Here is a 27,035-nt window from a genome sequence, read left to right as displayed (position 1 = left end):
AAGCCATGGAAGGTCCAAACTGGAGTTCCAGCCGGGAGCCATCTAGTTCCTTCCTCCAGTCAAAGTGGTCTAAGTGGTGTGAGTGGGGAATGTCCAAAACAGATAGAAGAAAGAGGCAGCCAGGCCAAAAAAAAAAGAAAAAAGGTACATAAGGGGCCAAGGTGTCCAGAGCCTACAGGAATAAAACTGGCAGAAAAAAGGCTAAAAAAATTTTTTTTCTTTATAATTTTCTTCAAGATATTATAATAAAGCCTGTGACCCTGAAGGTGCTATACTGGTAATAATGTTTCCTAGTTTTTATTATTGCAAGGCAGCAATGAACATCTACTTACCTACAATTTTCTGTGGAACCAGAAGTGAAACTGCTAGGTCATAGGGCAGGAACATTTTGTATTTTCAAACATACTACCAAAGTATCCCTAAAAAGCTGCAGTTTCACATTACCAACAGTACAGGAGATTGCCCTAAACTGGAGACCAATACAGAAACGTTATCTTGTTATTAATTCTTCCACTCTGAAAGGCAAAGGAAAGGTCATCTCATTTTTTTTTTTTTTTTTTTTTTGATATGTCTTTCATTCTTAGAGAGGTTGTACATCAATTCTGGTTTACTGACCAGTTGGATTTCTTTGGGTACACATACTGTTCATAGCCTTTACCCAATTTTCTCGTCTTTTCCTTATTGCTTTACAAGGGCTCTTTATATATTATGGATATTAGTTCTTCGCTAAACATATTGCAAATATTTTTCCCAGTGTGTCATTTATTTACAGTGTTTTTGTCTACACAGAAGTTTTTCCTTTACAATTGGGTCAAGCTTGTCAATCTTTTCTCTTACAGCTTCAGAGTTTTATGCTTCATGTAGAAAAGTTTCCCCTATTCTCGTTTACTTTTTGTATAGTCATTAGTTCTGGTTCATGAATAGCTCTTATCCTTCTGCCACCCACTGCCTCACCAGCTGCCCAGCCTTTTAATGCCCTGTGCAGCTCTCCAGCCCCAAGGCAGAGCTTGGCTCTGCAGAGTCCCAGGGTTGGCCTGGACCCGGGAGCTGCTGGGTGCCCAACAATGGCCTTAAGTTCTTCTCCAGCTCTGCTGCCACCCTGGGGGCTGAAGCCTGGATGGCATCCTGGATGCTGTGTAGGTCCCACTGGGTCCTCAGGAGGGCATCATCCAGTGTGAAGAAGCCATCACGTGTGCGCCGCACTTGGGAACAGACAGCAGTGGTCTTTAGCTCCAGGCCGATTTCATGTACTAGCTTCCGCAGCTGCTTCTGCGTCTCGTGTATGCATTGAACCTCTGCCAGGGACACACAATGACAGACACAGTGATCACAAGCACATCCTCTGGTGTCAACTTATCTGGATCACACCCCTTGGACCCGTCCTGGCTGCGTAATAACCTTAGGCAACTCACCTTGGTTCTCTGAGGCTTTGCTGTTCTGCTAAAGTAAATCCAAGACCAGCCCTGTCCATGTTACCTAACAGCTTGTTACACACGGTGACTCTCAGGCCGTACCCAGACCTGTCAGGTCCAAATCTGCCTATTGATAACACTCCCCCCCCACACACACACACACTTGCCCAAGGTGATTCGTAGGCAGGTTAAAGTTTGCGAAGAGCTGCTCTAAGACTTGGTTTGCTCATCTGTAAAATGGGATGGTTGTGAGGAGTCAAGGGGATAATTCACTTAAGATGCTTGGCATTGGGTGCTAAAGAAAGTACTCAAGAATGGAGCTCTTATCCTTGTATATAACCTGACTGGTCTCAGGAACTTTGGGTAACTGTGTGACACATGAAACTCAGAGCTAGAATATGGCAGCTATGAATGTCAGTCTTACCCGAAATGGCAACAGTTGAAAGAGCTAAAAAATAATTCAGACTTCAGTTAGAGATGTGAATGAAGAGGAGCTGGTTAAGACTAAGGCAAATCAGGCCCAAGGGTAAAGGATGATACTGACAGGGTTTTAAAACTACAACTTTTGTGTAAGACCAAGGGAGGAGATGTTTATTTGGTGCAGGATCTATATTTTCTGTAGCACACTAGATAATTTAGCTTGTACAATCAGTTTATTTGACCACCATAGGTACACGGTAGGATTTGGTGAGTTTGTACAGGCTGGGGTGAAATCCTGATACATCCCAGGGTGATAAGAGCAGAGAATAAACGAGTATTTGCAGGGTCCCCCAAGGAACTAGGGAGAAATGCAAAAATGTTGGACTTCCCCACCTGGGTTACTGCTGATTTTCCTGCAAACATTGAGGACTGCCAATTTAGTGGGCCAAGCCCTCGATCTAAGGGCTTTACCTTGTGAGGCTAGTTGCTGCAAGGGAGAGGCTAAGCCCACTTATAATTGTGCCTAAAACACACACACATACACAGAACCTCTTTGTTGCTCAGATGTGGCCCCCTTTCTCTCTAAGCCCACTCAGCAGGTGAAATCACTACCCTCCCCACTACGTGGGACATGACACCCAGGGTGTGAATCCCCCTGGCAATGTGGGAAATGACTCCTGGAGATGAGCCTGGACCAGCACTGTGGGATTGAGAGGATCTTCTTGACCAAAAGGGGGAAGAGAGATGGAACAAAATAAGGTTCCAGTGGCTGAGATTTCAAATGGAGTCAAGAGGTCACTCTGGAGGGTATTCTTATGTGCTATACAGATGTCACTTTCTAGTTTTTAGTGTGTTGGAATGGCTAGAGGGAAATACCTGAAGGTATCAAACTGTAATCCAGTGACCTTGATTTTTGAAGATGACTGTATAACTATGTAGCTTGTACAGTGTGACTGTGTGATTGTGAAAACCTTGTGGCTCATACTCCCTTTATCCAGTGTATGGACAGATGGGTGGAAAAATAGGGACAAAAATTAGATGAAGAATAGGGTGGGCTGAAGGGAATGGAAAGTTTTGGGTGTTCTTTTTTGCTTTTATTTTTATTTTGGAGTAAGGAAAAGTTTCAAAAGTTGATTCTGGTGATGAATGTACAAATGTATGACGGTGCTGTGAATAACTGATTGTACACTATGGATGACTGTAGGGTGTATGAATATATCTCAATTAAACTGTATTTAAAAAAAAGTAAATGAACAATGAGGGGGAGGAGGAGAATGGGATGTTTTTGGATGTTCTTTTTTATTTTAATTTTTTATTTTATTTTTTGGAGTGACGAAAATTTTCAAAGTTTGTAGTGATGAATGCACAACTATATGATATTGTGAACAATGAACAACAGTACACTTTGAATGATTGTATGTTATGTGATTATATCTCAATAAAATTGCATTAAAAAGTAAAGAAAAGAGTTCTTGTTGCGATCAATAGAAAAGGGGAAGGGGGAGTGTCTAGAACGAACAAAAGATAATGGGGGATTGAGTTGGTTGAGACTGGGGAGGTGGGAGTGGTGTTAACTTCAAACACTGGGCAGCTCTGGAACTGAGTTGCTAAATATAACCTTTGCCTGTCAAGGTCTGGCTTCAAAGGGTGACTTGGCAGGAGATAGGAGAGCATTTGTTCTGTGTGCTCTGTGATCGGCCAAGTGAAGCCCAGGGCTAGGAAGGAAGTCGGCCCCTGAAGTTTTCACCAGCAGAGAGCAGGATTGGCACGTGCCAGCCTCGGTTGAACCAGAGAACAGCAGTGTCTGTAAGGGCATTCCACAGTAACTCTCCAAACCCAGGAGCCCATCTCACTGCTCCCACTTCCTGGGACAACGTACCTAAGAGGAATTCCGGAGGCGCAAAGTGGAGGCATCTGATACCAGTTATCAGCATTGGAGACTTGTTCATGGGCCGGACCAAGCCTCTTACAGCCATCTCATAAGCCTCCTGAGTCTTCAGGTTGAGGTTGGAGTACCTGGGAATCAGGAGGGAGCTTTAATCAGGCAGCCAGCATGGGGATAGAGAGCTGGGCTGCTTGCCCCTGCCCCACTCACAAAAGAAGCCTTTTCTGAAGCTCCCTGCTCTCTGTCCATGTTCCCTGCCCTTCCCTGATCCTCCAGCCAGGTTTGCAGTAGCCTTTCTCTGTCCCCGCCAACCCGGTTAAATGTAGTTTCTGCCCTCCCCCTGCACACTGTCCCTGGTTTTAACACACACCCAGGAGCTGGCTACTCCTAAATCCTTACCGTAACTCTGGGCTCCAGATTCTCAGCCTGGATGTCCCACGGGCCATTCTCAACCCAACCCAAAGTAAATTCAACATCTGCCCCTACATGGGTTCCTCCTGCCCTTCCCAACACCCCCAGAGGCCCAGCGAGAACCCAGAGCCCCCTTCCAGCCTCTGCCTTCCCCTGCCCCCACACTGTCCTGTGCATTCTGCTTCCTAATCCTGCCCCAATTCCTTATTCTTCATTGCTGATGTCCCTGCTACAGTTTAGGCCCTTCCTGGTGGTCCCCAGGCACTATCCACACAGCCTCCAGTTTTGCCCCCTTGAGTCCATTCTCCATGTCCACAGAAGGACAGGACCACAACTCCCTGGCAGCTTAAGACATGTCAGTGGCCACTGCCCTCGCCAACTCTTGTGTTCTCTTTACTCCCTTCCCCTGAGGCACCTCATGTCCCTTGTGCTGGGCTCATCTGGTTTCTGAACACATCTGCCTGTTTCATGCCTCTGAACCTTAGCACATCATGTTCCCACTGCCTGGAATAACCTTTCCCCACAATCACAACCACTGGGCAATTCCATGCTCCTCCTTTAATCAGTACTCCCTAAGGCGTTCCCTCCAATCCTAGCAGCCTCCCCTGCCTCAGGTGGTTGTTCTAACTGGTGTCACTCTGCCCTGCAAAGTCACTGTGCTCAAGAACCTACCTGACCTCCTTGAGTCCTCAACACATGTCTATAATGTGGAGGCTGTTTCTATGCCCAGTTTATAGATAAGGAAAGTGAGGCTCACAGCAGCTTAGGCTGCGTTTCCAAAGTCATGCCACTGGTGGCTGGTAGAACCGGGATCTCCAGGCAGACTGGCCCTGGAGCCCGAGCTCTTAGTCACTAGGCCACACTACCCCCCAGCCTCATCCCCCACCCCCCGCATGGTGATGATGTGGATCCTTGGTATCCATGAGATCACACACTGCTTGGAAGGATAGCAGGGTTCTCTTGTTTCCTCAGTGTCCACAGTGGCTGGCACAAGACCCAGCAGACAGAAACATATCTATGTGCTATCGAAGGAATGGGTGGGTTGGTGTCTGTTTTCAGGTTCTGAAATGAAGATCTGTGGAATCTGCCCCAGGGTGGGTAGAGCCTATGGGAGCCCTGTGGGCACTCCTCTTGGCTCCTCTAGCACCCCTCAGGGTCCCACTTACATCACCAGAGCCTTCTGATGGGAGCCTTGGATCACAGACAGGATCCGGTCCAGCTTCTCCCTGGTCACATGATCTGGAAAAGCCAAGGAATGGTCAACACATAGGTGCCAGCTGATCCACCCTGTTCTTGGAACCCAGAAGGGGTGATGGAGCACACCCTAGTCCAAGGGTTTACATTCAAGGGTGTTGAGAGTCCTCTGAGAACTGGATCCCCCTTTCTGAGGAAATTTTCAAGGGGCTCACAGATCCCTGAATCCATCCATTGACCCCAAGTTAAGAATGCCTTCCTCTGTAAACGAAAGGAGTGATGACTGGCTCAAGATTCCACACCAGGGACCCTGGGAGGGAGGGGCCATCTGTCCAAACACAGAAGCAGGCAGCAAGGAGTCTGAGTGGCTCTGCCTGCTGGTCTCCTGCCAGGAGCCTGATCCTGGGACTACCCAGAGCTGTTGCCAACTTCTGGCTCTGAGGGCCAGAACTCTGGGAGTAGGTACAGGGACCAAAGGCTCAAAGGCAGGGACCAAAAGCTAGCTTCACTCATGCTGCTGCCTCCTCCCCCTCCATTTATAACCCAGCTCAAACCCTGCCTCCACCAGAAAGTTCCTCCTGGAGCACACTAATTCCTTCTCCTGGCTCCTGCCACTCTGCACCTGGGTCTCTTTCCTAGCACTTAATTTTCTTTTATTTGTATATACTTTTTAATTACATAATTGATACATGAATCTTCTTTAGAAACTTTAGAGCATCATCAACAAGGTCCCCCCTTGCTAGTTCTGGCTCCCTCCCTCCTGGAGATGTCAACATAGTCGTTGTCTCTAGATGTTTTTGGGTGTAGACACACTCCTATATGTAAGAAATATATAGTGTTGCTTTGTCACACGTTTTCTGTTTTTTATGGATGTATATTTGTGTGTCCCCTCTCCCAGCTAAACTGAATTCAGTGAGATGGGGGAACCTGTCTGGTTTACCGTATGTCCCCCTCACCCAGAGCTCAGTACATAGTTGGCACTCAAACAATGTTTGGCAAATAAGCAAATGCAGTAGAACCCATGGGAGGAGAAGTCTTCAACCATGGAAACAGTGAGAATGAAGAATGAACCATCCATTCATTCAATAAACATTTATTAAGCGCCCCCCACATCCTGGGTCCTGTGCTACATGTACAACCACAGCAATGAACCACACAGGGCCTGTTCTCGGGAGAAACAGACTGGTGGGGAAACAGATATCAAGTAAATAAACACTAGTCATTAGTTAGGATTGTGAGGGTCCATCCAGTGATGACCTAGTCTGGGGCTAAAGAAGGCTTCTCTGGGGAGATGACATTTGAGCCAAGTGAGAAGGTGACCGCAGGGCACTCCTGGTATCCAAAGTTCCATGAAGGCCAGCTGGAGCCTGGTGTGTCTGAGAATAACCAAGGTGGCTGTCACGGCCCACGGGGGAGTGAGGAATCAAGGGAAAGCAAACTCAGAGGGAGGTGGCCTCAGCCAACCCTCCCATCTGCCCTCCTTTCCATTGGAATGGACAAGCTCCCACAGGCTCTCACCATAGGTTGTTTTCTCCACCAGCCGCCCATCCTCACAGAAGTCATCTGTGGCTTTGCCCAGGAGGCCACGTACTGTGTAATCCTGTCAGGACAGGGAGGGGAAGACATGGTCAGTTTCCCTACTCTAAGTAAGCCTCAGCACCGAGGAGGGAAGCCTGGCCCAGTAGCTCACGCCCTGGAGGTGCTAGTCTGAGGCTGGGGGCTGGGAGGCCTCCCCCCAGTCACCCCAACTCTGTGCTGTGGGATGCTGGCGGTGGGATGGTGAGGGGAGCAAGGATAAGGGAAGCAGCTCTTCCTCAGCCCCAACTAGCTGACATGGGCAGCTCCCTTGCTCTCCCTGCACCCAGTTCTCCTTCATAACTGGGGGATGATGACAGGGCGTATCCCAGAGGGCTGTTGCCCCACTCAGTGCAACAAGGTGCCTGACTTCGAATCAGTGGGCCTCCTTCATAATCTCTGGCTGGGTTTCCACAGACAGATTTTCCCATGACAGTAAGCACTACAGCCTGCACAGGGCGCTGACAGCCATCTTGCCACTGCCCCATGCCTACAAGTCTCTCTACTCCAGCCAAACCTGACAACTCATTATCATGCACCGCCCGCTCCTAGTAGCTCTGTTGTCTTCTCTCCACCTGTCTAAACATGACCACACTTTCCTGGCCCACATCAAGCCACTCTTCCTCCTTGAACTCAGGAATTCCTCTTCCTCTAAACCTGTGGGGCTGCCTCTGCCAAATACTGACAACGATGAGGATAGAGATGATGATAACAGTGACAGCTATTGAGCATTTACTATGTGCCAGGAGCTGTGTTAAGCACTTTACATACAGTCACTAATTCAATCTTCAAAGTAACCCTATTAGGAAGGTACTATTACTCCCCATTTTAAAGATGAGGAAACTAAGGCACAGAAACTAAGGCCAAGAACAGATAGTTGGCAGAGTGGTACAAGTTAGGTTTTAACCCAAGCTGTTTGGCTCCAGAATCTGTGCTCTTAACCACTAAAAACACAGTCCTTCTAATGTGGCACCTCTACACACACTATGTGGTACCAGAGTCCATGGTCCCGCCCTAGATGGAAGATTCCTAAGGGCTGGATGGTGACATCCATGTTCTCAGTCTCAAGAAGAGACTGGAGTGGTGTCATGATCAGGCTCTGGTGTCAGACAGATCCAGGTTCAAATCCCAGCTCTGCCCCCTCAGGGCTGTATGACCCTGGGCAAGTGACAGCCGCTCTCTGAGCCTCATTCCTCTCATCTGTTAAACGGGGTTATCAATGGGACCCACTCTACAGGGAAGCTGTGAGGATTCAACAAGGGAATCTATGTACAGTGATTAGCACAGAGTAGGCCGCATGCATAAATGCCAGTAGTTGTTATCACACTATTATTAGTCTTCCCTAGCAAAATGCTTGCTAACCTGGGTGCTCCCTGTGGAGCTCTCTCTGCTGCAGAATCATGCCGGTGATGCCAGCAAAAGGGCTGAGGGATAAGCGGGATGACCTAGAACCCCGTACCTTGGTGAGATGAGCATCATACATGTCGGTCAGAAGCCTGCAGCCATGTCCCACGCCGAGCACTGAAAGGCACCCAACCTGATCTCATACCTGGTTCCCCATTCCCTTTACCCTGGGGGACCCCCACCCCCCACCAGAATACTCCCACCTCTGATGCTGCTGAAGCCTGCAAGGTGGCAAGGAGAGCTTCTTCTACAGGGAGCCAGATGGCTCCTCTGGGCACATATCAAATGCAGATTTCTGGGCTGCACCCATATTTACAAATCTGATTCCTGGCTGGGAATAGCCTAGGATCTTTAGCAAGCTCCCCAGGGGATTCTTATGAACTCAAAAGTAGTCATACAGAGCTGTACACGAATCTCAGGTGACTCTCAGTATGTCTTTTCACCTCCCTTGGCCCTAGGCTCCTCATCAGTAATGGAGATAAAAAGGCTGTCCGAAACTCTGTGGGTGTAGTGAAGGTTAAAGGAGGAAATGCATGAGAAGCAGTCAGCACCAAGGAAGGGTCCAATAAATGGTGGCCATGGTGCCACTCACTGCCCTTCCCCAGGTCTGTTTCTTCTCCTGGTTGAGGGAGAGAATGACTTTCCATTCACTCTTGGAGAGGGAAAAGGGAGCGGGCAGGCGAGATCACATGTGCCTACCTGTGCCCCAGGAAGCAACACAAGAGGACTGTTGCTGCTGGAAGATGTGGCCACTGACTTATTCTGGGCACTCAGATGGCTCATGACTCAGAGCTTTGTGTATCCAGCACCAGCAACATCTAGACTTCAGCCAGTAGGGCCAGAGCCACATGTGTGGATGACTCATGCATGCCATGATGGTTTCCTTCTCTGGACCACGAAATTCACAAGCCATGCGACCCTGGAGAAGTCACCTAAGCTCCTGAAGCCTTACTTACTTCATCTGTAAAATCAGATAATACCTATCTAATAAGGTTGTGTGATGAATAAATATGCACAAAGAGCTTGGTACCACATGCAACAGGAGGAATCACATGATAAAGGTAGCCAATTGTGACCATGACAGGTTGTGTGGTGAATAAATATGCACAAAGAGCTTGGTACCACATGCAACAGGAGGAATCACATGATAAAGGTAGCCAATTGTGACCATGACAGGTTGTGTGGTGAATAAATATGCACAAAGAGCTTGGTACCACATGCAACAGGAGGAATCACATGATAAAGGTAGCCAATTGTGACCATGACAGGTTGTGTGGTGAATAAATATGCACAAAGAGCTTGGTACCACATGCAACAGGAGGAATCACATGATAAAGGTAGCCAATTGTGACCATGACACTGACACCCTTCCCTTCCATCATTCATCTTACAACTATCAGAGGCTTGGGACAGGAATCAGGGGAGAAAGGCAGTGGTGGGAAATGGCTATCAGGTAAGAAGTGGGCTGAGTTCTTGGTAGCTCCCCGATCCTCCCCCAAATACATATCACTGTACCCCCAGGCTCACCACATCACCTACCAAGCACCCCAGAAGACTGGATATCCAGAAGGTGTCCCACACCGACCTTCAGGCTGGTGAATGCTGGCCCACGTACTGAGAAAAAACAAACGAGGTCCATTTCTTAAATTCATCCAGCCTCCAGGACAACTTTGGGTTGTGTGATGACCTCATTCCTAAAATGTGACCTCATGGAGCCCAAAGCCAGGATCTGGCTAGACTCTCAGGCGTTGCCACAATGGAATCTGGGGCCCAGAACTATTTCCTCAGTTCCCCAGGCCCAGAGAGAGGGCAACCCAATATACATGTCACTCTGCCTATCACCATCTGCCCAATGAAAGGATTTGACCTCAGCCAGCAGAACACTGGGGATCAAGACTGTGGGATTCCCTGTGCAGCTCCTGCTGAAGGAGAATCCTGATGACCATCTGGGGAGAAAATGGGAGCTGTGAGCTCCTTAAGACAGGACCTGGGTCTATCTGTTCACGGCTCTAACCCAGAGACCAGAACTCACTATCTGCTGAGGAAATAACTATTGAAAAGAATGAACGCAGGAATGAGTTGGAAATATGTAGTCTTTTCTAGATCAAAAGAAAACTAAGGGAAGGCTAGGGGTTAGATAAGAGTTTACTGAATCCAAGCTATGTTACTTAATGTCAACACTGAGCCTCAATTTTCTCATTTGTGAAATGAGACTAGGATCTGCTTCAAAGGATTGTGGGGAAGATTCATGAGATCATATCTGGGAAAAGCTTAACACAATGCTAAGTAAAGAGTAGGTACTCAATAAATTATACTTGTTATTGCCATCATATTGTAGAGTCATTGAACATCGCCAGTGAAGGGATTGGTAGAGGTTTCTGGCCCAGTTCCTTGGCCTTTATAGACTTCCTAACAGATACCTTAATCACTTCTAGTGACAGGTCTCTAATTACCAGAACCAGTTCTATTTTTGAGCAGCTTTGTTGACTAAAAGTCACTCTTTACCAGGAGCCCAAAACTCCCTCCTAGGACATCTACCTGCAGCCCTTTTATTCCCACCTGGAGTTCTAGAATAGTAAAAGGGACAGCAAACCACAGCCCACAGGCTGGATCCACAGCCTGTTTTTTCAAATGGCTCACCAGCTAAAAATAGCTTTTGCATATTACAGTGGTTCAAAAAAAAATCAAGAGAAAAATCTTTCAAGACAACTGAAAATTAAATGAAGTTCAAATGTCATCGTCCATCAACAACGTTTTACTGGAACACAGCCAGGCTCACCCCTTTATGTATTGTCTATTGCTGCTCTTTCACTACAGTGGGAGAGTTGAGTAGTTGTAACAGGGACCACATGGCTCTCAAAGCCTAAACTAGAAACTATCTGGCCCTTTCCAGAAAAAGTATACTGACCCTTGGTCTAATACTTTATTCCAACAGTGGTCCTTCAAGGGTCTTGGAAAGAAGGACTCTAAGTACTGAGACATTGTGAGGGATTTGCAGGAAAGTGACACCCAGAACCCTGTCCCAGTCTGCTTTACCGAGGGGATGGTTGGCCAGGGTGGGCGCACTGGTGGCAGTGAGGGTCAACTCCTCCTGGCTGCCTTCCACCGGGCCCAGAAGGAAGCGAACACGCTGTTCAGCGGCAGGAGGCTTCCCATCGTTGAGACCTGAGCACACAGGTAAAGAACATCTTGTCAATTCTGCCTGACAATCTGGGGGATGGGTAGTTTGGGCAGGGAAGAATGGTGATGTGTAAGACACATGAGATGCCCACGGTGTAGAGAACATAATAGTGGTAGTTAAAAAAGACAGATGTAGGTTCAACTCTAGACTGCTATTTTTTTTTTTTTTCACTTTGAGACAACGGGCAATATACCCTTTCTGAGCCTCAGCTTCCCCGTATCGCGAAACGTGAAGAGAAACAGAACGCATACAAGAGGATTAGGAAGGGGCTCTGCCCAGCGAGCCGGTCACATGACTTTGTTTTGGGGGATCAGAAGAAGAGATGGACCCTAGGAGAACGGGAGCGGGATCGTGGGTCTGGTTCGAGGTACTCACCCTTCAAAAGCTGCATCTCCACGGTGTTCCTCAGGTGCTTCCATTTTAGACCCGGGGGCTTGTAGACCGCGAAGAGTCCATGCAGCCGCAGCAGTCCTACAGATCCCATACCTGCAACCAGCAGCAGATGACATCGGACGGAAGTGTCGCACAGCCCCGCCCCCAAGGTGGCTCTTAGAGAGTGTCGCCATATTCCGCAGCCGGAAGTGGTTCTTTTCTTATTGTCCTCGGGGAAAACATGCTGGAGAGAAGGAAATAGGGCCCGGCTACGAAACTCAAAGCTAGTTTCGTCTCCTTAGGAAATCCTTTTTTGGATGTGTGGTGAAACGGGAAGTCTTATACAGGTGGAAGTAGGTGAGTTGATAGACAGATAGCTTGGGTTTCCTTCTCGTACTTAGCGATAGTGCTCCTTCTTGTCTGTGACCCAGTTTTCCCCCTCTAAAAAGCCATAGACAGCACAGTCGGGATCGAATCCTTTTGACTTCTCCGTCGCTTCGTCGCCACGGAAATTTGGGGCGTCAGCCTTGCCTTCCCATTCCGGGAGGAGTCCGCACGGGCCCGCTGCCATGGCGACGCTGCTCCGCGGGGCCCTGCGCACGCACCCGCTACTCTTCGGCCGCCCCGGGTCTGCTGCAGGCAAGTGGCGCAGGGTCCCGGGTGGAAATGGGGAGGGGTTCTGGGGCACCCTGCTCCTCTGACCTCGGCCTTTTTTGTGTCCCGCAGATACGCCCCTTCGGGCTGCAAGCCATGGCGCCGGCCTGCTCTACCCCGACCATATCCCCACGTCCCCGCTGCAGAAGGTGCTGCTGGCTGCCGGCTCTGCGGGAATGGCGCTTTACAACCCGTACCGCCATGGTAAGGCCGCTAGTACCCTGCGCTCCTGTGAGGGCAGTGAGGGATGCGGGTGAGCCCTTGCGTTGGAAGCCTGGAGGGGCCACGACCTCTGTCAAAGCCTCAGTTTCCTACGAGTAACTGCAGGATAGACTAGACCAGGCTACCCAAACCTGTTGGCACTTATAGTCTACCGGAACGTTTATAAAAATGCGGATGCTGGGCCCCACCCGAAATACACGGAATCTGAATCTGCGGACAGGGACAGGGTGTGAGGGAGGGGCGTGGAATCTGGGCGTTTTCCTTTTCAAACTGGTTCCCGGGAGCTACGCTGAGAACCTCTAGACTAAATAGATGATTTATAAATACCTATCTAGTTATAAGATCCCACTGGAAAGTAAACTTTATGAGATCAAGGACAATGACTGCTTTGTTCCACTGCATTTTGGATAGTGCTCAATAAGTGTTAGCTGAATGAATGAATAAAACATCCTAGGATTCTACAGTGCCCTTCTTATTTCTCCCAGAATTCTTAAGTGTGGGAAGTACCGTTATTCCTACTAGTAAAAACAATTTTGCTAACTGCTTGTTGAGCACTTGTTTTGACTGCTCACTATGCTGAGTATTTTATATATATGATTTTCTTGATTTCACATTAACTCCATAAGAAAGGTATTATCCACACTTCACAAATTAGGACGCTGAAGCTTAGAAATGTGAAATGATTTGTGCAAGGTCACCTAGATAGTGAGAGAACCTGGGCTCAAACCCAGCACTTTGTTGCCAAAGCCTGTAACTACAATGGAGGTGTTGACATGACACTCTAGTGATAATGGATGTAAAAGTGATTTATAAATCGTAAGGTGCTGTGTTAACCAGGTCCACCTCAACCCAGCTGATTAAAAACATTGATAATCTTGCTGTGTGCTGGGCAATTTGCTAAGTGTTTAACATGAATCCTCGTAACTAAGAGGTATGTATTATCCCTATTTTACCATATAGGAAGTTAAGATTCAGACTGGGTGAGGTAACATCTAATATTACATCCTCCATTTGTGCCCATTTCTGTCCTTTCAGACATGGTAGCAGTTCTAGGGGAGACCACAGGACGCCGAGCCCTGAAGACCCTCAGGGACCAGATGAAGAGGAATCCAGAGGGTATCCAGATCCTGCAGTAGGTCCCAGCTCTGCCCCAGGGAATTCAGGGCATTCCTGGGGATCCTGATCTCTCTGGAGTCACACTGTATAAATCTCGTTCCTCTAAGGAGCTTTACTTGATACCTTGGCCATAGATGGTTGCATAGACTGTGCACTGTCCAAGTCCAGGGTCACCATTCACATATAAACTACAATGACCCCAGAGTTGTGTAGTGTGGCGGCCTTGACTCAGTGTCTCTAAGCTCCCATAAAATGTGTTTGCTGTAGCCAGCCTTTTGTGACTACCCTGATCTCATCTCCGGCCTGCCTTCCTACTTAGACTATGGCCCTGCAGACAGGAACCATGCCCTTAGCTTGTGTCATCCCATCACTCTCCACTACTGCCCTGGCCAGTAGTAGATACTCCATAAAGGCTTGTGGCCCCATTGCTGCCCTCCATCCCTCACATCCTTGCTATAGCTGGACCTTTCACCTGCCTTTGAAGATGCCCTCCCAATATGTGAGTCCTGCCTTCTGCCTTGCAGGGAGCGTCCGCGGATCTCATTGTCCACCCTTGACCTGGGCAAGCTCCAGAGCCTGCCTGAGGGCTCTCTTGGCCATGAGTATCTCCATTTCCTAGATGTGAATGTGAGTGTCCAGCTTCTACCATCAGGCAGTTAAGAGGAAGGGAAGAGTGGTGGGACAGGAGTGACATACTGAAGAAGGAGCTCTGCCCACCATGGGCAGAAGTGCTTTACAGTCTCTTATACTAAGGCTGTGTCATTTTCCATGGGAAAGGCAAACAGGCCAGCAGCATCACTCCAGGGATAGGGAAAAAAAAGCAAAACACACAATAGTACTAGCCAGTGCTTATTAACCTCTTTCTTGTGCCAGGCTTATATGTGATCTCATTGAATCCTTCCAATAATTCTGTCAAGTATATTCTTTCATTATTTTTTTAAAAAGAAGATAGATGAGGAAACGAAGACTTAAAGTACTTAAGCAGGTATGCGGGAAGATAGCTGAGTAGGAAGCTCCACAGATCAGTCCCTCGACCAAAACGACCATTGAACTGGCAGGAGCTGTCCAAATCAACTAGTTTGAAACTCTGGAGACAGATAGAACACTGTGCAACATCAAGGGAAGACCTGGAAGAAGAGATTGATAAACTGTGTTAAATATCAGTGAATTTCACCCTCCCGCAGCAGCTACCATCCCCCATCCACCAGACACGTGGTATGCAGCAGTGGAGACTGCAACCTGGGCTTCTGGTGTGGCTTGCTGGTGCCAGGGTGGGCTTTGAGGACCCAGTCCTCTAATTTCCCAGGGAGTGAGGTCTGATTACCCTCACTACTTTTGATCAACTGCTTCAGACTGCCAGGGAGGAGGTGAGGCATGGCTCTGAGGGCAGACATTTTGTTCTGGTTGCTAAAGGTGCCATTATGCCAAATACCATAAATGGATTGACTTTTATAAATGGGATTTATTAGGTTACAGATTTGCAGTTCTAAGGTCATAGAATTGTCCAAACTAAGCCATCAACAAGAGGATACTTTCACTGAAGGAAAGCCAATGGTGACCGGAACACTTGTCAGCTGGCAAGGCACATGGCTGGCGTCTGCTAGTCCTTTTCCAAAATGGGTTGCGTTTCAAAATGGCTTTGTCCAAAATGTCTCTGGTCTTCTGTCTCTCTTAGCTTCTCTCGGCTCTCTGCTTGGTTCTCCTGGGGTGTGTTCTGTAAGCATCTGGGAGTTCTCTCTTAGCTTCTCTGGGTCAAACTCTGGGCTTCACCTCTTAGCTTAGCATCTCAAAATGTCCTGTCTGCATCTCCAAGTGTCAGCATCTATGTTGACTCTTGAGCTCTTTTTAGTACTACAGTGAACTATTCAAGACCCATCCGGAATGGGCAAGGTAACATCTCCACGGAAATAATTTAATGAAAGTTTTCACCACAGTTGGGTGAGTCACATCTCCATGGAAACACTCAATCAAAAGGTTCCACCCTAAGCAAAATACTAATAAGTCTGCCCCTACAAGATTGCATTAAAGAGTATGGTTTTTATGGGGGACATGATATGTCCAAACTGGCACAACCGCCCCTCAGGCAAAAGTGGCAGAGGAGTCCTAAACAAGTAGTACCTTTTTTTTTAAATTTTATTGCCTCTTTTCTCTTTCCATTCCCTGTTTGGGAGAAAAAGTAGTCTGGAAAAGTCACAGATTGATGACTCCAGCCCTTACCAACAACATCAACAACAAACCTAGTAATTCCAGAGTAGTGGGAGAACTAGATCTCCAGAGTTATAACAACATGATACTCAGAATGTCCAGTTCTCAACAAAAAATTACAAAACACCAAAAAAAAAAAAAAAAAAAGGAAGGAAAAGAAAAAGGAAAGAATGGCCCATTCACAAGAAAAAAAAGAGAATTTGCCACAAACCGTCCTTGAGGGAACTCATACGTTGGAACTGTTAGTTGAAGACTGTAAATCAGCTGTTTTAGGTATTTCCAGTGAGCTAAATGAATCCATATACAGAGAACTAAATGAAATTAGGAAAACTTCTGAACAAAATGAAGAGCAAATACAAAAAGGAAACAAATTTTGGAGCTGCAAAGTACAGTAATTGAAATGAAAAACTCATTAGGCAGATTCAACAACAGATTTGAAGAAGCAGAAGAAAGGATCAGTGAACTTAAAGACAAGACAATTGAAATTATTCAAGGTAAGTAACAGAAAATAAAAAAAAAATGAAAAAAAATTGAAAAAAAAAAAAAGAACAGAGCCTGAAAGACTTGTGGGAAACCATCAAGTGTACCAACATATGCATCATTGGAGTGCCAAAAGGATGGGGAGTGGGGGCAGAACACGTATTTGAACAAATAATTACCAAAAACTTCCCAAATCTGATGAAAGACATGATTTTACACAAACAAGAATCTCAATGAATTCTTAAGCAGGATAGATTCAAGAACTCTACAACAAGACACACACACTATGGTGAAATAGCCAAAATCCAAAAACAAAAAGAGAATTTTAAAAGCAGCAAGAGAGAAGTGACTGTCACATACAAGGGTCCCCAGGAAGATTCATGGCAGATTTCTCATTAGAAACCATGGATGCCAGAAGATAGTGGGTTGGTGTGCCAGTTTGAATGTATTATGTCCCCCAAACGCCATTATCTTTAATGTAATCTTGTGTGGGCAGACCTATCAGTGTTAATTTGATTGTAATTCTTTGACTGTTTCCATGGAGATGTGCCCCAGCCAGCTGTGGGTGATGACTCTGATGAGATAATTTCCGTGGAGGCGTGGCCCCGCCCATTCAGTGTGGGCCTTGATTACTGGAGCAGTATATAAGCTGAGGCAGAAGGAGCAAGCTTGCTACAGCTAAGAGAGACACTTCAAAGAAAGCACAGGAGCTGCAGATGAGAGACATTTTGAAGATGGCTGTTGAAAGCAGACTCTTGCTCTGAAGAAGCTAAGAGAGGACAAATACCCCACCTGCAACTAAGACTGACATCTTTGAGGAAGTGCAGCCTAGAGAGGAACGTCCTGGGAGAAAGCCATTTTGAAACCAGAACTTTGGAGCAGATGCCAGCCATGTGCCTTCCCAGCTAACAGAGGTTTTCCGGACGTCATAGGCCATCCTCCAGTGAAGTTACCTGATTGCTGACGTGTTACCTTGGACACTTTATGGCCTAAAGACTGTAACTGTGTAACCAAATAAACCCCCTTTTATAAAAGCCAGTCCATCTCTGGTGTTTTGCATTCTGGCAGCATTAGCAAACTGGAACAGTTGGCATATTTAAAGTCCTTAAAGAAAAACAAAAAAAGAAAAACGTGTGAACTAAGAATTTCCTATCCAGCAAAATTATCTTTCAAAAATGAAGTAAAAATTAAGATAAATAAAGGCAGAAAGCATTCATTTCCAAAAGACTTCTCCTAAAGAAATGCTCAAGAGAGGACTTGAGGCTGAAATAAAGGGACAGTAGGCAGTAACTCAAAGCCATAAGAAGAAATAAAGAACATTGGTAAAGGTAACTATATGGGTAAGTATATAAAATCCTGTTGTTATGGTTTGCCAATGCTGCCATTATGCAAAATACCAAAAATGGTTTGGCTTTTATAAAGGGGGGTTATTTGGTTACAAAGTTACAGTCTTAAGGCCATCAAAGTGTCCAAGGTAAGGCATCAATAATAGGGTACCTTCACTGAAGGATAACCAATAGTATCCGGAAAAACTGTTAGCTCGGAAGGCACATGGCTACTGTCCCAGGTTGCGTTTCAAAATGGCATTCTCCAAAATGTCAGCATCAGCATTCAACGGCCATCTTCAAAGTGTGTCTCAGCTGCAGCACAAATGTCACTCCTAGCTTCTCTCCAAAATGTCACTCTTAGCTGCTCTGAGTTCCTTCTGTTTGTCAGCTTTTTTATATGGCTCCAGTGATTTAATTAAGACCCATCCTGAATGGATGGGGTAACACCTCCATGGAAGTTATCCAATCAAAGGTCTTGCCCACAGTTGATTGAGGCACATCTCCATGGAAACACTCAATCAGTAGGTTCCAATCTAATCAGCACTAATACATTTGCCCCAAAAGATTGTATTGAAGAACATGGCATTTTGGGGGACATAATACATCCAAACTGGCACACCCGTATTTTGTACTTTTGGTTTGTAATTGCCCCCCCCATGACTCAACAAGAAAATTTGTAAAATAATATTTAAAATCTATGTTAATGACCAATCTTTAAAGATGTTGTCTGAGACAATAATGATATATAGGGGAGGGATGGAGATATATGAGAGTAATGAATTTGTATACTACTGAAACGAGATTGGTACTAGTCAAACAAGGTTGTTATTAGTTTAAGATGTTGATTGTAATTACCAAGGTAACCATGAAGAAAATAATTTTAAAATATAGAGAAAAGGAAGGAAGAAGGGGATCAAAATGGTACACTACAAAACAGCAAAAGAAGGCAGTAATGGAATAACTGAGGAACAAAAACATACAAGACATACAGAAAACAAATGGCTACATTGCAGAAATAAATCCTTTCTTTTCAGTTATTACCTTAAGTGTCAATGGATTAAACTCCCCTATTAAAAGGCAGAGGTAGGTAGATTGGATGAAAAAGCATGGTCCATCTTTTTACCTTATATGAGGTACAAAGACACAAGGATGTTGACAGTAAAAGGATAGAAAAAGATATTCCATGGGAACAGTAATCAAAAGAGAGCTAGAGTGGCTATATTACTGTCAGATAAAATAGACTTTAAGTTAAAAAAGGTTATAAGAGACAAGGATATTATGTATTGATAAAATGTTCAATGAAGAAGATAAAATGGTTATAAACCTATAACTCACAACAGAGCACCCAAATATATGAAGCAGAAATTGATAGAATTGAAGAAAGAAATAGTTCTACAATGATAGTTGGAGACTTCAATATACTATTGCTGACAGGGCGGCGCAGGAATGAGACACGGACACAAAGCTAAGAGTTAAGGGAGCAGGAGGCCCACTGCATCTCGTGCTAAGTGGACGCCAATGCATCCTTGCTCCAACTATTTATTTCTGAAGATCACGTGTATATGCTAAAGGGATAATTTACATCAGGTGTATATCAGAAGGGATAATTTACATCAGGTGTATCAAACGCCGTCATCGCAGTCACAAGACACACATCTTTACAGGGTGGGCCTGCATGGCATTCTGTGCAGTCCTGCGGCTCAGCATTCCAAGCCACCACCCTAGATATGCCTCAGGCAACATGGAAGACTCAGTTCCCCACAATATACCACTTTCAAAAGCTGATAGAAATCCTAAACAGAAGATCAACAAGGGAATAGAGGACTTGAACAACACTATTAACCAATGAGACATAATGGACATATATGGAACACTCCACCCAACAACAAGAGAGTAAAAATTCTTAAGTGTACATGGAACATTTTCCAGACTAGACCATATGTTAGATCACAAGTCACATCTTAATAAATTTTAAAATATTGGAATCATACGAAGTATCTTTTTGGACCATATTGGAATAAAGTTAGAAATCAGTAACAATTAAAACAGGAAATTTACAAATATGTGGCAATTAAACAACACACTATTAAACAACCAATGGGTCAAAGAAGAAATCACAAAGGAAACTAGGAAATATATTGAGATGGAAAAAAAAAAAACAATATACCAAAACTTTGGGGATGCAGCAAAAGCAGTTCTGAGAAGAAAATTTATAGCTCTAAGTGCCTACATTTAAAAAGAAGAAAGATCACAGATCAATAACTTAACTTCATGCCTAAAGAAATGAGAAACAGGAGAAAAAACTAAACTCAATAGAAGGAAGGAAATAGTAAAGATTAGAGCAGAGAGAAGTGAAATAGAGAATGGAAAAGCATTAGAGAGAATCAACAAAGCCAAATTTGTTTTTTTAAAGATAAAAACACTCAGAAAACTAGGGATAGAAGGTAACTTTCTCAACGTGATAAAGGGCATTTATGAAAAAACCACAGCAAATTTCATACTCTGGTGAAAGATCAAAAGCTTTCCCCCTAAGATCAGGAACAAGACAAGGATGCCTGCCAGCACCATTGTTACTCAATATTATACTGGAAATTCTAGCCAGAGCAATCAGGCAAGAAAAAGAAATAAAAGGCATCCAAACTGGGAAAGAAAAAGCCCAATTATCCCTAATTGCAAATGACATGTTCCTATATAGAGAAAATCCCAAAGAATCCACAAAAAAGCTGGTAGAACTAATCAATGATTTCAACAAAGTTGCAAAATACAAGATATGCATGCAAAAGTCAGTTGGGTTTTATACACTTGTAATAAACAACCTGAAAAGAAATCAAGATAACAGTTCCATTTACAATAGCATCTAAAAGAATAAAATACCTAGGAATAAATTTAACCAAGGAGGTGAAAGACCAGTACAAAAACTATAAAACATTGTTGAAAGAAATTAAGGAAGACTTCAATAAAGGAAAAGACATCTCATGATTGTGGATTGGATGACAATATTAAGATGTCAGTACTGCCTAAAGCTTCTATAAATTCGATGCAATCCCTATCAAAATTCCAGCAACTTTTTTGTGTGTGGAAGTGGAAAAGCTGATCCTTAAATTCATATGGAATAGCCCAGATAATCTTGAAAAAGAAAAGCTTGGAGGATTCATACTTCCTGATTTTAAATTTACTACAAAGCTACAGTAACCCAAAACACTCATACTGACAAAAGAACAGACATATAGAGCAATAGAATAGAATTGAGAGTCCATAGATAAATCCACACATCTATGGCCAGTTAATTTTCAACAAGGGTGCCAATAGGGGAATTCAATAGGGGAAAAACAGTCTCTTCAACAAACGGTGCTGGGACAACTAGAAATCCACATGCAAAACAATGAATGTGCCTCTCCCCATATACAAAAAATAATTCAAAATGGTCCAATGACCTAAATATAAGAGCTAATACTATAAAACCCTTATAAGAAAACTTAGGGAAATATCTTTATGACCCTGTAGTAGGCAATGGATTTTCTTCAGAAAGTTAACTATGGAACTACCATATGACCCTGCAATTCCACTCCTAGGTATATACCAAAAACAATTGAAAGGAGGGACTCCAACAGATGTTTGTGTATCGATGTTCATTGCAGGATTATTCACAATAGCCAAAAGACAGAAGCAAACCAAGTGTCCATCATTTGAATGGATAAACAAAATGTGATATATCCGTATAATGGAATGTGATTCAGCCATAAAAAGAAGTGAAGTGCTAATACATGCTACAACTGAGATGAACTTTGAAGATGTCATGTTGAGTGAAATAAGCCAGACACAAAAGGACAAATAGTAGTTAACTGGGTGGGGAGGGGGCAGTGGGGAATTATAGCTGAATTTAGTCTGGAAATAGTGGTGGAAGTTATACAGTACTGTCAATGTACTTAATGTTAAGGTATTGACGACTTAAAAATAAATTACGTTTTAAGAAGTTAAGCATCTTGCTAAGGTCCACAGCCAGTAGGAATAGAGGCACTCTTCAAACCCAGACCATGCTCTTGACCACTGCACTGTGTCTCCCTGTTCCAGGGACAGTGCTGTCCCTAACATACAACAAGCTGTGGTACTCTTCAGCTCCAGGCTGGGAGTACTGGGGCTGGAGGGTGTTTCCAACTACTGAGGAATTTGTTCATTTAGTCAGCATCTGTCATGTGCCATCCACTATTCCAGGTGAACTAGACAGACATGGTCGTTGCCATCTTAGAGTTTATACTGTAGTCAGGAGACAGCCAATAAGGTAGTGAAAAACAAATTTATATAAAATATCAGACAAAATATTCCGTGAGTACTTAAGAGTGTAGCAGGCACTTTTGTCAGCAGTGGTGGTACACTGAACAAAATCAGAAAACAGCCTGCCCTTATGGAGCTTATGTCCTAGCAGGTAGGTGCTGTGAAGAAAAGACTTGACATGATAGAGGACAACTTTGGTGCAGGGAAGGTATGGCCACTGCTAATAGGTGGCCAGGGGAGGCCCCTCTGATGAGGAGGAGCCAGCCTTGTGCAGTGACGGAGAAAAACATTCTAAGCAGTGGGAAAAGGAAGTATACAGGCTTGATGTTTAAAAGAAGGAAAATCAGCTAGTAGAGGAGTAAATGGGGGAGAGGCAGAGTGAGCTGGGTGGTCATCAGGGGCTAGGTCCTGCCAGGCCCTGCAGGTCACAGGAAGGAGTCTGTATTTTGTAATAGGAGCAATGGAAGCCATTGGAGTGTTTTGTTTTAAAAATACCTTTTTTTTTTTTTTTTTGGAAAAATTTCAAACTTACAGGACAGTTATAAGAATAATGAGAATTCCAGTATACCCCCATCCAGATACCCAGATTCACCAACCTTTAACATTTTGCCACATTTGTCATATAATTCCATCCATCCATTTATCTGTTTTCCAAACATTTGAGATTAAGTTGTATGTACATCATGCTCTTTGAACACTTAATGCTTTCATGTATATTTCCTAAGAACAAGGATATTTACTATGTAACAACCAAGTACAGTTATCAAGTTCAAGAAATTTAATGCTGACATAAAGCTTACAGTCTATATTCCATTTTTTTTATAGATCCTAATAATGTCCTTTCTGTATTTTCTTCTCCATTACTGGATCCAGTCCAGGATCATGCATTGCATTTAATTGTCATTGTTTTTTCAGTTGCTTTTTTTTTTTTAATTGAAGGATTTTGAGCAGGATGATCTGATTTATTAAAGGATGTTAGGACACAGCTGGGCCACCTTTCCTACCACATCCCTCTGCATCCACAACACATACATACCTCATCAAAGCACCTCTGATGAGTGATCATCTAGCCCAGCTCTAGGATCCATCCAGATGATGGAGGTGACCAAAGGTTGCTCTTGAACAGGATTTTGTTTGTTTGTTTGTTTTAACTTTTATTGTGGTAAAATATATATATAACATAAAAAACATTGTACCATTCTTAAGTAAACAATCCCGTGACATTAAGTATGTTGACAATATTGTATAAATTTCACCACTATCTACTTCCAGAACATTTTCATTGTCCTAAACAGAAACTCATACCCATTAAGCAATAATTCCCCCTCCCCACTCCCCCACCCTGATAATCACTACTCTGCTTTCTGTCTCTATGAATCTGCCTATTCTAAAAATTGCACATAAGAGAAATCATATAATATTTGTCCTTTTGTGTCTGGCTTATTTCACTCAACATGACATCTTCAAGGTTCATCCATGTTGTAGCAAGTACCAGCACTTCATTTCTTTTCATGGCTGAATAACATTAAATTGTATGGTGTTTCAGTTTGCTAAAGGTGTCAAAATGCAATATACCAGAAATGGACTGGCTTTTAACAATGGGGATTTATTAGGATACAAATTATAATTCTAAGGCCATGAGAAATGTCCAAATTAAGGCATCAGCAAGAGGATACCTTCTTTGAGAAAGCCACTGGCATCTGGGACACCACTGTCACATGGGAAGGCACATGGTCGGCATCTGTTGGTCCTTCTCTCCTGGTTTCATTGCTTTCAGCTTCTGATTCCAGTGGCTTTCTCACTAAGCATCTATGTGTCCTTTCTTGGTATCTTTGATTTGTTCCTCTCTCTAAGCTCTCTGCAAATGTCTCTGCCTTTTATCCTCTCATAAAGGACTCCTGTAAAGGATTAAGACCCATCTTGAATTGAGTGGGTCACATCTCAATTGAAACAACCTAACCAAAGGTCCCACCCACTATAGGTCTGCTCCCGCAAGAATGGATTAAAAGAACGTGGCCTTTTCTGGGGTACATAACAGCTCCAAACTACCACATATGGATATACCACATTTTGTTTATCCATCCATCTGTTGGTAGACACTTGAGTTGTTTTCACCTTTTGACCATTGTGAATAATGCTGCAATGAACATCAGTGTACAAATATCTGTTTGACTCTCTGCTTTCAGTTCTTTGGATAGATGCTTAGAAATGGAATTGCCAGGTTATCTGATAATTCTGTGTTTAACTTTCTGAGAAACCTAGAACAGGGTTTCTGAACCTCAGCAGTATTGACGTGTTGAGCTGGATAATTCTTTGTTGTGGAAGCTCTCCTCTTCATTGGAGGTTGTTTAGCAGCATTCTGGCCTCTACCCACTGATGCCAGTAGCAACCTCCAGTTGTGACATCCAAAAATGCCTCAAGACATTGCAAATGTCTCCTGGGGACAAAATCTCCCCAGTTGAAAAGCACTGCTCAAGAAGGTTATTGTCCTTGGGGCCAATATCCTGCTCCCCACACACTCCTGACATTCTTGCTTTGGCAGGGCATTCCCCTGACCCATTTTATGCCATTTCCCTCAGATTGCACCAGGATACACATTATTTTATCCACAGGAAACCTGCCAGGTTAACCTCCTTCGGGTGTCACCCAGGGAGGGACAGTCCTCTTCTGAAATTCCCCAGAGCCTTTAGTCCTATTGCTGTGGAGGAGACAACTTAAGCAGGGTCATGAAGTAGGAATTGTCAAGGTGAAGATGAGGATGGTGGAAACAGCATTCCAGACTAAGGGCAGCCTGTGCTAGGGATCAGGTAACTTGGGGCTTCTTTTCCATAGATTCCAAGAGGCTACAAATATTGTGTGTGAGTTGAATTAGACCAAGGGGGTTGGGGGGTGCCAATCCCACCACATTCTCTGCCTGAGGTCTCCTCTCTTAGCTGATGTGGACAGAAATAAAGTCCCAGATGTTCTCGATATAAGTTGGTGGGGGTGATTGACAGTCAAGGGAGGCTGACAAATTGGGTCCTGAGGACTGTTGGGAAGGGGTATAGGGGAGGCTCATGGTTGTCAGAGGGTCTCCCCAGATACCCGCGTGCCCACCCGCTTTGCGGATGATGAAGAGCTAGCATACGTGATCCAGCGGTACCGGGAAGTGCACGACATGCTCCACACCCTCCTGGGGATGCCCACCAACATCCTGGGTGAGTGCCCCCGAGCCACCTGCCGGGCTGGGGGGCGGGGCATGCTCCAACCAGCCTGTCTCCCTGGGTCTGTGTTCAGGGCTGGCATAAGGCTCACCTGTCTCCACCACCCACCAGTTAGCTGGCTTGGTGCCTCATTTTCTGCTTCACCTGAACATCTTGGTAGCATCTCTGACATGCATCCCCTCTTCTCCAACCCCGCCATCTCATTATGGCTCCTACACTGATGTAGCAGCCTCCAGTCACCTCATTTCTGCCTCCTTGCTCTGAAACCCTCAGCAATTCTGTCAGGCCTGTAGAAACCACTCTGGACTCCTCAGCCTGGCATCTAGGGTCTTCTGCACTCTGACCTCCAAGCTTCCTTTCCAGCTGTTACTTCATTCTGCTCTGTCTTGAACCCTTTCCTCCACTGCAAGCTGAGTGTCCCGGGGCCCAGAACAGGCTAAGGCTGGGCATGGCTGATCCCTGGTCGAGTTGGGAGAAAAGCAGATGCCTTGCTGTGGCCTGCCAGGAGCACCACCGGCCTCTCTTCCTGGCCCCTGTTCACCCCCTGAATAATAACTACCTCCCTCCTCACCCCCCAGGGGAGATCGTGGTCAAGTGGTTTGAGGCTGTCCAGACTGGCTTGCCCATGTGCATCCTGGGTGCACTCTTTGGACCCATCCGACTCAATGCCCAGTAAGTTCTCAAGTGACGGGGAGTTGGGGGATGGCTCAGAGGGCCCCAGGAAGTGGGAAGAGCGTGCATGCCCCTGAGCAAACCTGATGGTTCTCTAGGAAGCAAAGGTGGAATGAATGGGCAGAAAGGTGAAACTGGCAGGGGGTGGGGGGTCTCAAGGTAATGAATAAAATCTGAACATCTTAGGCACTAGAAACAATGGGAAAGCAATTTAGCATTAGTTTCTGCAGTTAGGTAGCCCTCGATTTAAATCTGGGCTGCAGGATGTTCAAACTATGGCTCTGAGCATGGTATTTTACCTCTCTGAGCTTCTTTTGCTCTACTGAAAAATGGGAATAACTACTTCCTTCATAGGTCTATGTGAGGATTAGCTGAGAAAAATGCACATCAAGTGCTTCACATGTAAAGAGCACATAAACAGAATCTTTTTCCTCTGCTGTCCCACAGGAGATTGCAAGTGCTGGTCTCGGAGCTGATTCCATGGGCAGTTCAGAATGGTCACAGAGCTCCGTGTGTCCTCAACCTGTACTACGAGCGGCGCTGGGAACAGCCCCTGAAGGCTCTGCGGGAGGAGCTGGGCATCACGCCACCCCCCAGGGAAGTGCAGGGCCTTACCTAGGCCCTGAGCAACTGAATCAGGCGGGTCTGGTTTGCCTACCCCTGGCCTTCTCCCCACTGGGGACGGAAGGGTCCTTTGCCATTACCTTTGTTCCTTTCCTTTGAACACTGGACATCATAGTTTGTCATAACGATCCCTGAATGGTCTTGAAGGCCAACCCAGGAGGAAATAGTCATCTCCACGGGGCTTCCAGGGGAGCCAGGAGCTTCCCAAAGAGAAACACATGTGAACAGGGATTGGCTGTCTAGGCTTGTCCTGGGATGTGTCAGGTTCACAACCCAGGGATCCGTTCCAGACCCCTCACTGACAGCCAGGGTTTTTCTAGGGGCCAGGCTGGGCTGTCCCCACAGGAGTGAGGGCTACAGGCAACTGGCTCGAGGCATGACTGTCTGAATAAAGGGTCCCATCAA

General features: G+C 45.2%; 2 protein-coding genes across 3 annotated transcripts; one reads left to right on the top strand and one right to left on the bottom strand.

Annotated features, from left to right (window-relative positions):
• Positions 1–742: 742 nt before the first annotated feature.
• Positions 743–12,256, bottom strand: TRUB2 (TruB pseudouridine synthase family member 2). Its single transcript, XM_037850992.1, has 8 exons — positions 11,858–12,256; positions 11,338–11,466; positions 9,841–9,915; positions 8,357–8,418; positions 6,841–6,922; positions 5,295–5,367; positions 3,712–3,848; positions 743–1,295 (listed from the first exon to the last, which is right to left on the bottom strand). The coding sequence occupies exons 1-8, from the start codon at positions 11,964–11,966 to the stop codon at positions 970–972; spliced, it is 993 nt and encodes a 330-aa protein (XP_037706920.1). The 5' UTR covers positions 11,967–12,256; the 3' UTR covers positions 743–969.
• On the top strand, positions 12,069–27,035 carry COQ4 (coenzyme Q4). Of its 2 annotated transcripts, XM_037850993.1 has the most exons (8): positions 12,069–12,211; positions 12,304–12,493; positions 12,581–12,712; positions 13,766–13,862; positions 14,371–14,473; positions 25,199–25,328; positions 25,913–26,006; positions 26,454–27,035. In XM_037850993.1, the coding sequence occupies exons 2-8, from the start codon at positions 12,424–12,426 to the stop codon at positions 26,623–26,625; spliced, it is 798 nt and encodes a 265-aa protein (XP_037706921.1). In that variant the 5' UTR covers positions 12,069–12,211; positions 12,304–12,423; the 3' UTR covers positions 26,626–27,035. The 2 variants fall into 2 exon arrangements, with proteins under 2 accessions (XP_037706921.1, XP_037706922.1); XM_037850994.1 differs by lacking the exon at positions 12,069–12,211 and having other exon boundaries at positions 12,223–12,493.

This window comes from Choloepus didactylus, chromosome 10 (assembly GCF_015220235.1).
Source record: "Choloepus didactylus isolate mChoDid1 chromosome 10, mChoDid1.pri, whole genome shotgun sequence".
Classification (NCBI taxonomy): Eukaryota; Metazoa; Chordata; class Mammalia; order Pilosa; family Megalonychidae; genus Choloepus; species Choloepus didactylus.
The sequence above is the reverse complement of the archived record's forward strand: the minus strand, read 5'-3'. Positions and strand labels throughout refer to the sequence as shown.

Coding starts and splice junctions, on each gene's coding strand:
- TRUB2 (XM_037850992.1), bottom strand. CDS start 11,966: ATGGGATCTGTAGGACTGCTGCGGCTGCATGGACTCTTCGCGGTCTAC. Junction 11,467..11,857: donor GGAGATGCAGCTTTTGAAGG/GTGAGTACCTCG, acceptor CTGTGTGCTCAG/GTCTCAACGATGGGAAGCCT. Junction 8,419..9,840: donor CCAGTCTTCTGGGGTGCTTG/GTAGGTGATGTG, acceptor GGTGCCTTTCAG/TGCTCGGCGTGGGACATGGC.
- COQ4 (XM_037850993.1), top strand. CDS start 12,424: ATGGCGACGCTGCTCCGCGGGGCCCTGCGCACGCACCCGCTACTCTTC. Junction 12,494..12,580: donor CCGCCCCGGGTCTGCTGCAG/GCAAGTGGCGCA, acceptor TGTGTCCCGCAG/ATACGCCCCTTCGGGCTGCA. Junction 25,329..25,912: donor GATGCCCACCAACATCCTGG/GTGAGTGCCCCC, acceptor CTCACCCCCCAG/GGGAGATCGTGGTCAAGTGG.